Source organism: Brassica rapa, chromosome A10, assembly GCF_000309985.2.
Source record: "Brassica rapa cultivar Chiifu-401-42 chromosome A10, CAAS_Brap_v3.01, whole genome shotgun sequence".
Lineage (NCBI taxonomy): Eukaryota > Viridiplantae > Streptophyta > Magnoliopsida > Brassicales > Brassicaceae > Brassica > Brassica rapa.
The window spans coordinates 14,963,886-14,977,071 of NC_024804.2; the positions used below are offsets into that span (position 1 = coordinate 14,963,886).

The 13,186-nt window shown below is 35.0% G+C and overlaps 2 protein-coding genes across 3 annotated transcripts; both read right to left on the bottom strand.

Moving 5' to 3' along the window:
• Positions 1-273: 273 nt before the first annotated feature.
• Positions 274-6,423, bottom strand: LOC103845741 (rop guanine nucleotide exchange factor 10). 2 transcript variants are annotated; one of them, XM_009122627.3, is made up of 8 exons: positions 3,314-6,423; positions 2,990-3,072; positions 2,548-2,664; positions 2,307-2,461; positions 2,144-2,218; positions 1,492-1,764; positions 1,089-1,415; positions 274-995 (listed from the first exon to the last, which is right to left on the bottom strand). In XM_009122627.3, the coding sequence occupies exons 3-8, from the start codon at positions 2,660-2,662 to the stop codon at positions 528-530; spliced, it is 1,413 nt and encodes a 470-aa protein (XP_009120875.1). In that variant the 5' UTR covers positions 2,663-2,664; positions 2,990-3,072; positions 3,314-6,423; the 3' UTR covers positions 274-527. The 2 variants fall into 2 exon arrangements, with proteins under 2 accessions (XP_009120875.1, XP_009120874.1); XM_009122626.3 differs by having other exon boundaries at positions 2,990-6,423.
• Positions 6,424-6,672: 249 nt separating this feature from the next.
• LOC103845742 (aspartate aminotransferase, cytoplasmic isozyme 1) lies at positions 6,673-10,426 on the bottom strand. The gene is made up of 12 exons (XM_009122628.3): positions 10,172-10,426; positions 9,804-9,875; positions 9,634-9,695; positions 9,447-9,530; positions 9,259-9,358; positions 9,046-9,166; positions 8,600-8,763; positions 8,311-8,448; positions 8,014-8,135; positions 7,547-7,641; positions 7,332-7,452; positions 6,673-6,962 (listed from the first exon to the last, which is right to left on the bottom strand). Exons 1-12 carry the CDS (start codon positions 10,223-10,225, stop codon positions 6,878-6,880), a joined length of 1,218 nt encoding a protein of 405 aa, XP_009120876.1. The 5' UTR covers positions 10,226-10,426; the 3' UTR covers positions 6,673-6,877.
• Between the last annotated feature and the right edge of the window lie 2,760 nt (positions 10,427-13,186).

Here is a 13,186-nt window from a genome sequence, read left to right on the forward strand (position 1 = left end):
ATGGGAGCAAAATTAAACAAATTATAAATATATCTCCAATCCTTTTTTATATTTTCTTTTATAATAGTATTTAATTTAAAATTAGTTCATGCCATGCATCCACTTTTATTTCATTTTTAATCATGTTTTTATTTTATATTAGTGGAAAGAAATTACACTTTTATTTAATTTTATACCATTTAAATGTTGAATATCGAGTATAGATTAATTATTTAGCATAATGATGATGGATGTTATTTTTTATTTTCTTTTGTTTAATCTTAAAATTTTAACAGATTATCAAAACCCTTTCGTATTTACTCAAACCACACTTCCCTCTTCAAAAAAGAACAGGAAGCAATATATAGTCAAACAAGCAAAACAAACATGATCAACCAGGTGAATAAACACAAGAAAAAAATCTACCACAAGTGTCGTCAAACACTAAGATGCATGTCCAAATCCTAAGCCAATGCCTGCATTTTTTTTGTATATGTACAAAGTCCTCTCTCTCTTCTCTCTCCTCTCTTCTATGCTCTACTTGGTTGTTAGTGTCTCTCAGTGGGGCTTCTCATGTTCTCTAACTTCGCTAGAAATGAAAGTTTTTTTGGTAGAGCTCTTGGAGACTTCATCATCGGCTTCTCCAAAGCTCTTGGAGATTTCATCATCAGCTTCTCCAAAGCTCTTGGAGACTTCACCACCGTCTTCTCCTGCTCAGCTTTGTGGAAGAGTTCTATATCACTCATCGAACAATGCTTCTTTGTATCTGATGACAATCTCCACCCTATGAGTTCTGATAGTTTCCTCGAGTTTGGCGTTTCTGCCGACTCCATCTTTTCGGTTTCCTCATATTCAGATTCCACCTCACTTTCAGCTGATCTTCTCTCTGCCTCTGCCATCAGCTGTCTTTGAACTAGCGCATCGGCTTCAAGGACATCCTCTATTCTTGACATGATCTTGGAAGCAAGATTTTCTAAAACCCTCGAATAGCTCTCCAAAATCGCCTGTCCAATGTCCTGTGAAAGACCCACGATAACAAGCTCTTATTAAGTTTTTAATAAAATTTAGCATGCTGATGTTTATTTTTTCTTTCTTGTTTTTTACGTTACCTTGTTGTTTTTAATCTTGGAGACTTCAAGTGAAGATTGTGGGATCCCAGGGTATTGGTGTTTAAGCATAACCAAAACAGTCTCAGCTCGGACCTCTAAAAGCTCCCTCCTCTCCAAGCTAACAGAGGATCCCCACTGTGATCTCCCATCTTTCTCTTTCTGGTTCATCTTCCTCTTCCATATCACCATGGAGGCTTCAATCCTGTTCTTTAGATCAAGAACTTTGTGCTCCGTTGACAAATCCAAGAAAGAAAGGAAGTAGTCAGGATCAAAGTGTTCATCTGTTAAGATCTTGTAAAGGAAATCTCCAAGGATTGTCTTCCCATTCTACAAAACAACAACAACTATATATTAGCTTAGCGGTAAAAGAATAATTAAGAACATTCATGAAGAAGTTAATAACCTTCGGAAGGGAGTCAATGTAGTTGTCAGGAATGTTCATTTCAGACAATACTACATCATTAATAGCTGTGGCGGCTTTGAGGACTTGTGCCACAGAATCTTTTTGACTTTGCAACAGTTTACGTGATTCTTCAGACAATCCATCCGATGGAACCTTAACAACTGGTAACCACCAGTTCTCATCCCTCCTCCAGTCTCCATTGTTCGATGTATCCTCAACATCTCTTGGGACATACCAAAAGTCTTTCTGGTCCTTAAAGTTGTCCAAAGTCTCCTGCCAAAATGATAACTTGTATTAATAGGATGGCATCACAAAACGCAATTACATATTTGCATGGAACTAATTTATATCTCTTTTTGAGTTTGTTATCCTATATAGATCTTAAAGTAAACAAAAGTGTGTTTTATCCGCATTTTATTAAGTTATAGTGTGAACATATATCATATGATCATATATTCATTTTTTTTTGAAAAAGGGTTATGATCGTATATACATGCACACTTGAATGGGATGATAATATAGTAGTATTTGACGTCAACATTTATGTTTATACTTGCAGTTGTGTTGTATAGAAAAATAAAATCAAACACTTGTAGCAAACGTTAAAACTTAACAATCAATGGTATTCCATGAGGATGCAGTAAAAACTCACGAGAAGAACCGAGTCAAGCTTGCGTAAGGCTGGAATGTTCATCAGCAAATCATCTCTTTGTTTGGTCACCATGATCTACAAAATATCAAATTAAAGATTTATAAGATAAATAATTACGAGGAGTATTGTGTTTACGTAACTGACTAATAGTCCATGCATTCACCTCAGTGAATGCTCCATTTTTGCCCATTTGTTTAGAAGGAACAAACTGGACAATGTGATCAACCACAGACAATAACAAATTCATTTCTTTCCTCCAAATCTTTTTAGTCTCCGGATACATAGGCTGCAATTTCATCTGCTCCCCGAACACGGAATCTGTCAATACCAAAGCCACGAGTAGTTTGTCAATTTTTAACAATTCAAATAAGTCAATTAGGGATATAATAGTCTCAAATATTTACCAGCGAGGTTGGTGATGGCATATGACAAAGCTAACGCAGATGTCACGCCTTCACTACCGCCTGACATGTCCTCTCCAAGCAGCAGTTTTGCGAATCTTGCCTTCATTGCTTCCATGTCTGAAACATATATAAATGCACATATGACGTAAGAACTAATCTAAAATAAAGATATGTAAATATCTACTACTAATTGATTTTTCAGATTACCCATGTATATACAGAACTGCAATCTAAATGCAATTCATATACCATATACAATGTGTGTGGTTTCTCCAAACAAAAACATTTTCAATTTCACCCATATTTTGGTAAAAAATGATTACTATTTATATGTATCATGTTTTGTGTGGGGTCAAACTCAAACATAAGATATCATGTTATTTGTTTAAATTACACGCGAGGGCAAATTATAAAATAAGCCCATGTTAAGAGGTAAACAAACCTGATGTCCTGTTTTGCCTGCCTCTACGAGTCCTCTGAGCCGATGGTATAGCGTGTACAGCAAGTTCGTGCTCCGGGGTATGCCTGCCATCCCCGCGAGAAGAAAATGATGAATGTCCAGAGTTCCGACCATCAAACATCTTTCTAAAACTGAAAGATCTTGGCCAGCTTATTTTACGTCCTAATGTCCTCACCATCCCCAATTTACTCCTCTCAATTTATCTTTCCCCACACACACTTTTTTTTTTCTTTCTCAGATCTTACATAATATAAAAAAGCAAATGAAATACACAAATGAGAAGAGAAGAAGGCAAAAGAGACGTACAGATCAAGAACTAGTCCGTTCGCTCTCCATTGTCTCTGTTCTTTCACCACGGAATGAAACAAAACACATACCAAAAAATAAGTGGAGCAAAAAAAAATACTTTATGTTCTGTATATTTTTCCAGTGATGTTCTGTTTTTGAGGTGTGGTGGAAGTAAATGAAACAGATAAATGTTGATGTATACTTTTTCTAGGGGTGGAGAGACAACGTGCGGTGCATGTTGTACAAAAGAAGGCAATATACTTTTTCAAGACTTTTTATTTATTTATTTGATCTTTCAGCTATTCTTATAACTTGTTTTTAATATTTCTATTACTGAAAAGGAAGTTGTCATGATATAAAATTTTGAGTCATACATTTTACAAAGAAAGAGGCATTAAACACATATAAACTTAAGTTTAAAAGACCATAAAGAGATATGACCGAACCTTCAACTTCGATTAAATGAAAGTTATCCAAACAGGGAAACTAGCGGCGACCCCGCCTGTTACCACGTTCACGGTTACCCCTTCCAGCCGCTACAGGATGTCATTGCAGCTCCTTCGCATTTGCTGACGGTTTTACCGGCCTTTCCAGAAGGATTTTTTGCTTAAGGTTTAGCGGTTTAAATATTTATATTATAATTTACTTCACACTGCTCAGGTTTATTGCTTAAGTATTTATAAAGAGGCCTAAAGCATGTTGCTTAACATGCCTTATGTACGAGCCGGCGGTCTAGCCGAGACTACTAAACAATTGAGCAATTATAATATAGATTCGGATCATATGGAACAAGCATAGAAAAGCATAAATAAAACTAAAGATACCAGCATAAGCCAGTAAGTTAGGACAAATAATATAAAATCATTATACTAGCATATTAGCTAAGAACATCTCCTACATTTCTTTAGTTTTACTCCAAAATGGAATTTGGAGTAAAATATCCTCTAATCTTAGATTTTTCATTTCACAATAAAGTAAAAATAAAATTACTCCAAAAATAAAGTGTACTGTATTAGGTTCAAGATACAAGAAGTTGAACATTAATATCCTTTATACACTTACCAACACAAATAATACCGCATTGTTCAAACATTCTTTGTTACTCAACTCATCTTGAGCTCTTAGTTGACCCTCTTTTTTATTTATTCGAATCCATTGTACATGTTTCTACGAAAAAATGCCAAGAAATAAAACCAGAACAATAAAATAAAGAAAGTCAAATAATGAGAAACTCTTATCCATACTTGCTTCAAACAATCTTGGTGGGATGACAAACATGTAGGAGCGGAGAAGAAATACAGTAGAGATAAAGTGGTATATATATAACTGGAGGTTGATACATTGTCTTAGAAAGCTTTGAATCTACTTGAGTATTTTAATTCCTGGTTGGAGGGGTTTGCTAGAGCTCCCCTATGGGGGTTAGTGACCCAATCATCCAGCGCTTCATGCTGTATGTGCATTACATATAGTTGATCATGATGATAGTCCTCCAAGTCATCTCGTAAAGCATTGTTGTTAATCTTCTTGGTTCTGGAAATCTTCAATATTCTCTTGATTACCCTCCTCTTTGGTTCCATTATGGTTTTTGCCTTTGTAATTTGCCTTTGTAATAATAGATTATGTAAGCTCATTTACAGTGTTCTTGAGCTCTTTAAGCTTCCCGTTGGTCTAGCCGTGCTGTTTCACTTAGGCTGCATGTTTCTTCGTGGAGCTCAAGTATTTCTTGTCCTTTATATGTCCATGTTCATAAATTTGCATGTTTTAAATCTATCTTATTAAAACTCAAGTACAAATTAGGTTTGTTTGGAAACATGTATAGCAATTTTTTAAAAAAGTTTGTTTGGAAAGATAGATTGTAGTTTAAAAAAAAAGTTTGTTTGGAAACATGGATTGCAGTTTTAAAAATGAGGTTTGATTGGAAACATAGATTGTAGTTTTAAAAAATAGGTTTGTTTGGAAACATGGATAGCAGTATATTAAGAAGAAAAAAAGTAATGGGCTTATACTTTTAAGAAAATTTGGAAGTCCATTATATTGTGAGAAATTATCTATCTGGTACATAATCGGGTTCGGTTCAGGTCTGTTTGAGTTTCAGGTTTCCGGGGTCAAAGATTTCAGCCTCATTCTAATATTTCTAAATTTCTGTTTGGGTTCATTTAGGATTTTTGCGGGTTCGGTTCGACTTCAGATATAATTTTAAATTACTTTTAAAATTTTAAAACTCATTATATATTTATATACTTTAAATTTATCAAAAAGTATAAACAAAATAATATATTAAATATAAATTTGAATAACATATGTCAGAATACCTAAAGGTAACATATAAATTACTTTAGTTCAAATATTTGGATAGAGAATCAATAATTATTTTAAGTATTTTTGGTGTTTTAAGTATACTTTTACTATTTTATATATTTACTATTGATTATTTGTATATGTTTTCAAGTATTTAAACCAACTTAAAAGTATCATATATATTCTAGATGTTTTATATATATATAAAATCTAAAAATAATTAATATATATATAAGTATATAAATCTATTTCGTATACATTCGGATACCCGAAATACTTCGGTTCGGATCGGATTCGGTTTTGGTTCTCTAAAAACCAAAATTTTGAATAAGTCAGATATTTACTCAATTTCGGTTTGGGTTTGGTACTACTTTTTCGGATCGAGATCGGTTCGGTTCTTTAGATTCGGATATTTTGCATAGCCCTTATATTATTGACATGAAAAACAAATATAAACATAATTTTGAAAAATATACCCGCGCGGACGCGCGGGTCAAAGTCTAGTGTATAATTGTATTTGGTTTCGGATTAATCATTGGTACTGATAAGACCTATAGCAAGCTTTAAAAACAGTAAAATCATATTTATTTTTACATGGCATTGTATTCTAAACAGTAAATATTTTACGTTTTTAAAAACTGAAGCATTAAACATCATTTTCAAATAACAGTTGACTTAGACAACACGTTTTAGTCAATCTCTTTTAAATGACAAGAAGAGGGATGAACGTAGTTAGTTGGGGGCAAGTAAGGCGCCGACTCTTCACCAAGTCTAAAACATCTCTGTATATCATCCTAATTAAAAGGATTGATTTTTAATGTCTGAATGATATGGTTTTTATTTAATCGTTTACTCACGCCGTGTAATTTATCATTTTGAAAAGTAGTGAACTAGTGATCATTTCAAATTTACAACAACTACATTTTACAGGTTACATATATAGTGCTATCCGTACGCAACGAGTTATTTTGTTCATTGCGGTTTCTACACCATTTGGCACCAAGTAAATGTCCTTAAATGCAATGAATCTAAATCATCTCTTGATGAAGCCGACAATAGAATCAGTGAACATAAACATATTAGATAACAATGCAAATTATAAAACCAATATTTTCATTCAACATTGCAAAATTCAAATCAGAATCCTCTGTTTGATTGGTTCAACCATCCTCAGTCAAAAGGAAACATATGAATAACCATCGGAAAAATACAAAGCATAAAACCAAGAAGGCTCTGTTTTTATCGTTTTTCATTTTATTAGACGAAACAACAATCGCTACTAGCTTAGACGACGCGGGTAACTGCAGCATGGATAGCGTCAACGAGGTGAGGCACCGTCTTCGTACTGAGACCTGCCATGCTTATTCTCCTGCAATACACAATACCACTCTTCTCAATTTCAACCTCATGATCTTCATGAACTTAAACATTCTGGTTACACCATATATAAGATCATTTCTATTTTCCTTTGTTTCATACAACTGTAATTTCAATAGCAAATAATTGCTTTATATGAACTTCTACGCAACTAGGTTGGGTCACATACCTAAAAGAACATGATGAAAGTATGAAACGCGTGGACTGTCTTTTGAACTATGTGATTATTACTGCTTAAACTAAGCTTGTTTAATATAGCTAGAGAACAGAATACTGATGGTTCTAGGCGTTGTAGAAACTAAACTCCATCATATGCCTAAGAAAATTTGAAAATAAAGATGACTACATAAGTTGGCCTCACCCGTCAGATGTCATGTAAATGTGATACTCTTTGGTCATGAAGGCAACTTGCTCCTTGTTCAATCCAGTAAAAGTAAACATGCCAATCTGTTTGATAATGTGACTCCAATCACCAGGTGTGCCTGCAAGCCAGACAACGTCTCATGCGCAAAAGCTTATAAAATAGGCACCACTAAAGATGAAATAAAAGAGAGAAGACAAGCATTAAAAATGAACCTTTGGCTTGTAGAGCTTCAAATAACTGTTGGCGCATGCTAATTATGCGGTCAGCCATTCCTTTCAGCTCGATGGTCCAGTCGTTGTACATATCGCTGTCAACATGTAAGCAAAGAATATTTAGAAACATGAAGTTACATAAAGAGATTCATTACAAGCTTTGATTACAAATGAAATGTTAGCGATTTATGTGTGTTTCCACAGAGAATGATACTTGGCACAACCATATCTACATATAATAGACTATCAAACTACTGCGTATGGTAGAAACGGTAGAGATATCTCTTTCCGCTTAATTCAGAAAAAAAATATCACGCAAGCTTCCATTCTAGTAAATAATTCTGCACATAATCATCTAAACGTAAGTGTACTTCTACTTCATTAACTCAGATTTAAAGGTCCCTTGCCCAACCAAAAATATTTGAAAGTGGGTAAATTGATGCTCCCCTTACAGGATAAACATATACCTGCTTTTGAGAATGGTGGCAACAATTGATGCTCCATGAATAGGTGGGCTCGAATACATGGGACGCACAACAAGTTTCACCTGGCTCTCAACCTTACTAGCCACATCAGCCGACTTGCAGACCTTTACATTAGGTAAAAAAATATTAGATGCGCTTTTCGAAATACTGTATTCGTGTAATAAAAACCACTGAACTATGTGAGGATAAACAGCAAACCCATAGAAAGTGCTTCTGACAATAATGCAGATGGATACAAGGATAGAATCAAAGATGAAACTGAGAAGTTTGGTTCCTTACAATGCTAAGGGCACCAACACGCTCCCCATAAAGTCCCATATTTTTGGCATAACTTTGAGCTATCAAGCATTCACCGCCATCAGCAACAAACGTACGGACAGAGTGTGCGTCTGTGTCAAGGCTACCACTAGCAAAACCCTGCAAATGTGATAGGAAAATTAAGAGTCAGACTTCTCGTTTTATACATAATAGATCAGATCAAATTTAAACATAAAGTATACTTGGTTTAATTTGTTTGTAACCAACCGTTGAATAAAGCAACGAAGCAAAGACTTATTGAATGAGTTACCTGATATGCACTATCAAAAAAGGGCAATAAGCTCTTGGATCTAATTAGTTGTCGAATCTGTTCCCACTGTTCGGGGGTTGGGTCAACTCCAGTGGGATTGTGTGCACATGCATGAAGTAAGACAATAGCTCCAGATGGTGCAGCGCCAAGATCCTCGAGCAACCCTGTTTATTTTTGCATCAAGGGTCAAGTCTATATGATATACCTTTTAATAAAATTTGTTGACAGAATGCAATCTTAAGATCTATTTCCTTATTCTAAACGTTAGACTGCAAGAGTATGGTCAGTACACTTCGAGAAATTATCATTTTTGGAAAAGAAAAGTGGATGGACACATCAAGACATCAAGCAATAACCATGAAAGAACGCAGACTAAATTAAGGTCGGTGTAGCAAACAGGAAGGTGAAGAACAAAACCCATTGAAATAAATAATTAAAAAAAAAACCTTGGAAGTCAAGCCCACGGGTTGCAGGATCATAGTAACGGTAGTACTCCACAGACAAGCCTGCCAAGTTGAAAACTTTGGGATGGTTTCCCCAAGTCGGTTTTGGAATGAAAATGACACTCTGGAAGAACGAGAACCCCAGTTAGCAACAGTTCATTTGATTACTTGGTTCAATGACAATCAAAAACAAACAAAAAAGCGAAATTTTATTACTTGGTGGTAGTGTTTCTTGAGGAACTCAGCCCCAACTCTCAAAGAACCAGTACCAGACAAGCACTGGATCGTAGCAACTCTACTCTCTTGAATCGCAGGACTGCAAATCAAAACAAGATCATATAAAAGCTACAAACAAAGACAGAGCAAAACCACATATTAAACATTAAAAGGCCATATGAGATTACCTATCAGCACCCAAGATGAGCTTGGCGCTAAGTTTGTTGAAATCAGCGAGTCCAGCAATGGGAATATACTCCTTGACACGGGACCTTAAAAGAGAGGAATAGAGACAAACGTGTAGTCATTAGCCAAAAGAAAAAAAAAAGAATCAATCACACGAGGAGGTTTAGTAACAATGTTGGAATAACTCACGGATCGTTGACTAGCTGTTGCTCTGCTCTACGCACCACGTCGAGAACAAGGGGCTTCCCTTCCTTTTGAAGATCCAAGTTAAAAAAACAAATCAAAACCTAAGCTTACAAAATAGCAAATCGAAGTATTGCAACTACAAAGATGCTTAGAAGGTAGGCAGAGGAAACAACCTCAGTTCGATAGGCGCCAACACCCAAATTGAGCTTAGATGGGCTTGGATCATTGTTGTAAGCAACTGTTACCTGTTTTCCACAAACAAACAAACAAAAAAAAAAGCAAACGTTAAACCTCAAATCACAGATCACTAAGAAACTCAAATCATTGCTGGAATCAGTTATCTAGTGTGGCAGGAGATCATCAGATTAATAAGCCTTCGCAGTAACCGACACGGATCTTATCGTAAAAGCTTAATTACGGATCAAAACAGAGGGAGAGAGACGCACTAAAAATCCATAAAGTAACTTTGTGAGATCGGATTTAGAATCGCCAACTAAAAAAATAATAATAAGTAAAGATGGATCTAGAGAGAGAGACGTACACCGAGAATAGGATCTTCGGGAGCACGATCGACGTTGGAGAAGACGGAGTCCATTAGAGCAAGGATCGCAGTGGAGAGATCGGATGAATTAGAGAGAGAGAGTTGTATCAAACAAATAAATTAGCTGTGAATGAATAATGCGACTCTCGAAACCGTCTCTCTGTGGGCGCAGCGCAGCAGTTTATTCTTTAACTTTTTCCGGACAACTCCTTGTTCACCAAGTCCATTATTTTCTTCATTTCTTTCTTACATAAATATTCTTAACTTCCATATTTTAAGTAAATTATGTTTTCGTTAAATTCTTTCAAATCTATAAATGTTAATATTCTTCCTAAATTTTCTTTCCTTCTTTGTCTTTTCTGAATATTCGTATATTGATTTCCCAATTTTTAAATTTTATTATGTTGGTTTGTGTATCAGATCAGTTTTGTTTGTTACACATTATTTGAACTTTCTTCAGGGCTGCTTCTTCACATCTAACGTATCAAAGCCTTGCAAAATTTATGTACATATATCATCAAACAACTAAAGTTTGTTAACACCTAACTAATCGCCATTTCTCTTATTTTACATTAGAAAAACCATGTCATGTGTAATCTTACAATATACTTGGCTATTTTCAAAAATTACTACATGTTTCTGTAATTACATATAGCTATCACATGAGTTTGTATTATCTACAAACTGGTACTACTCTGCTTCTAGCCTCGAACCCCAAAGAAGAGTTCCCAAAAGCAGAGATCTAGTGCAAGAACTGTTGAAAATATTAGCAACGCCAAGGTTAGGTGCCGGTTTAGTGGCCAACGCAAAGCATATCATCATATGTCATTCTCCTGAGAATCCGAAATGAAGTAAGTATCCATGTCCATTGGGTTTCTGATAGACCAAGCTGTATCACCCAAAAGAAGAAGAAGATCGATTTGTTAGGGAGGTGTAACTGAGCAAGGGAAGGACGGCGAACAAGATGGCCACCATGGTTACCCTCGGCTCGCTATTCTTTCACGGGAAAGTTTGAGATTATGACAAACTGAAAGAAGATATTTATTTATTTTGTAATAACAATTTTGCTCTTGTGAAACAGAGTTTTATAACAAGATATTTTTTTCCGAAAGTCTTAACTCTTTCTTCTTGACAATCAACCTCAAGCTACTTCATTGCTCATTTTTGTTGATATCTAAGTTCTTTGGTTCCATTGTAGTTGTTGATTGCCTATTGCCTCAACCTACTACTCGACCACCAAACATTCTTACCGTTGTCTAGATTACTCGCTTTAATGTTTGAATGGTATTGGGACTAAAATACTTTGCATGTTTTTAAGAGATACTTTAGTTAGTGTCTTCATATCATCTTGTGCAGTTTCATTTTCTCCTTAGTAGTTAGACAGATTCAGACTAGGATATTTCCCTACAACAGCAAAGTGTTTGATGTTGATTAGTGACGCAATGTAACTTGCTAGAAATGATGCATGCATCTACCACAAGCGGGTCTATACTTGCCATTATCACCAGACCCGTTTCATTGTCTTGATGGGCCATGTGCATATTTTATCTGAATAACAAAAAATTGTTTGAAAAATGACCCTAAATTATTTTTAAAAAACCCTAAATTACATTTAAAATTGCTTAAATTTTTTTGGGCCATGTGCAAAAGCTCCTTCTGCACACGTTTAGAGACGGGTCTGATTATCACCATGTAGCATATTCACCCATATATATATAATTTTCTTAAGATTCAAGGTTATGCATAAACATCTAAACTAGTTTCAAATTATAGCCTTAAAGAGAAAAGCTAATGGCTCAAATTTCATTGAAATCTCTGGCATACTCACTTCAATAATTTTATTCTTCTTTTTGTTGGTTGAAGTCTAAATTTCTTCATTGTTTTACAATTTCTGTAGATATGAAAATATATCTTTGCAAGGTTAGAATTTAGAAACATTAATAACAAAAAATACTGAATTCGCAAAAGGGAATCTGTTGAATAATTGTTAGTATAGACTATAGACTATAGAAATAGACGTAATGATCTAGTCTTTATCCAACTCTCGATACTTGAAATATAAGGTCTTATAATGACATCATGAAGACAACTCGAGCCTCTAGGCAATCATTTGCCATTGTATAAGTTTTTTTCAACGAGTTATTCGAATATCTTACCCACAAAATTCAAAGTCCAAAAAAGATTTTCTAGGGTGTATCTATATAGAAACATGCAATGCATAGTTGGAGGTGTGCTCGGGTAAGTCATAAGTGGAACCACTTACACCACGAATATGTTGGATGAAAGTTAGGCACGCTTTGAAATCATCCTAAAGTCAGCTTTCACGAAATCCTTCTTGGTCCCTTAACCCAAGATGCATGTATAATCACACCATTGAATAACATTAGATGTATTTTAAACGTGAGTTATTCCGTTAACATAGTATGATATTAGATTACGTGTGGTGGACAACCCGTCGGCAAGCTATTCATTAGGCAGGCCACTTCTGAAGACAAGAATAAAAGTGTTCGTCCTTTCTAGTGTACCTTGTAGCCCATATTTTGGCTTCTCCACCATGAGCCTGTATAAGGGTATGCCGTGGGGGATTGGCTTCACTTCAATATCCTTAATTATGAACACAAATACATGAGGATGGTATTGATAATATTGATGATGATGGTTATGAATCATAACTTATGATGGTCATGATAAGTAGGATTTTGTTTGAGCTAAGACCATCATTAACTCCAGTCTCTTAACTGAAGTTTTTAATTTTTTAGATTTTAACTAATAAAAATTAAGAACTGTCTTTTAAATAAGAGTTGTAAAAACCGTTTTTTAGCTGTAAAAAAATGTCAAATCATGAGTTAAGAATCCTGACTAAGAGACCGGAGTTAATGATGCCCTAAAAGACTTAAACTAGACAAGAGAAAATAGCTTTTTAAGGAACAAAACAGAAGTAACAAAGGTTGAATTAAGTGGAGACTCCAACAAAGATATCTCTCTCTCTTTTGAGTGGATTAGCTCCACGCTTAA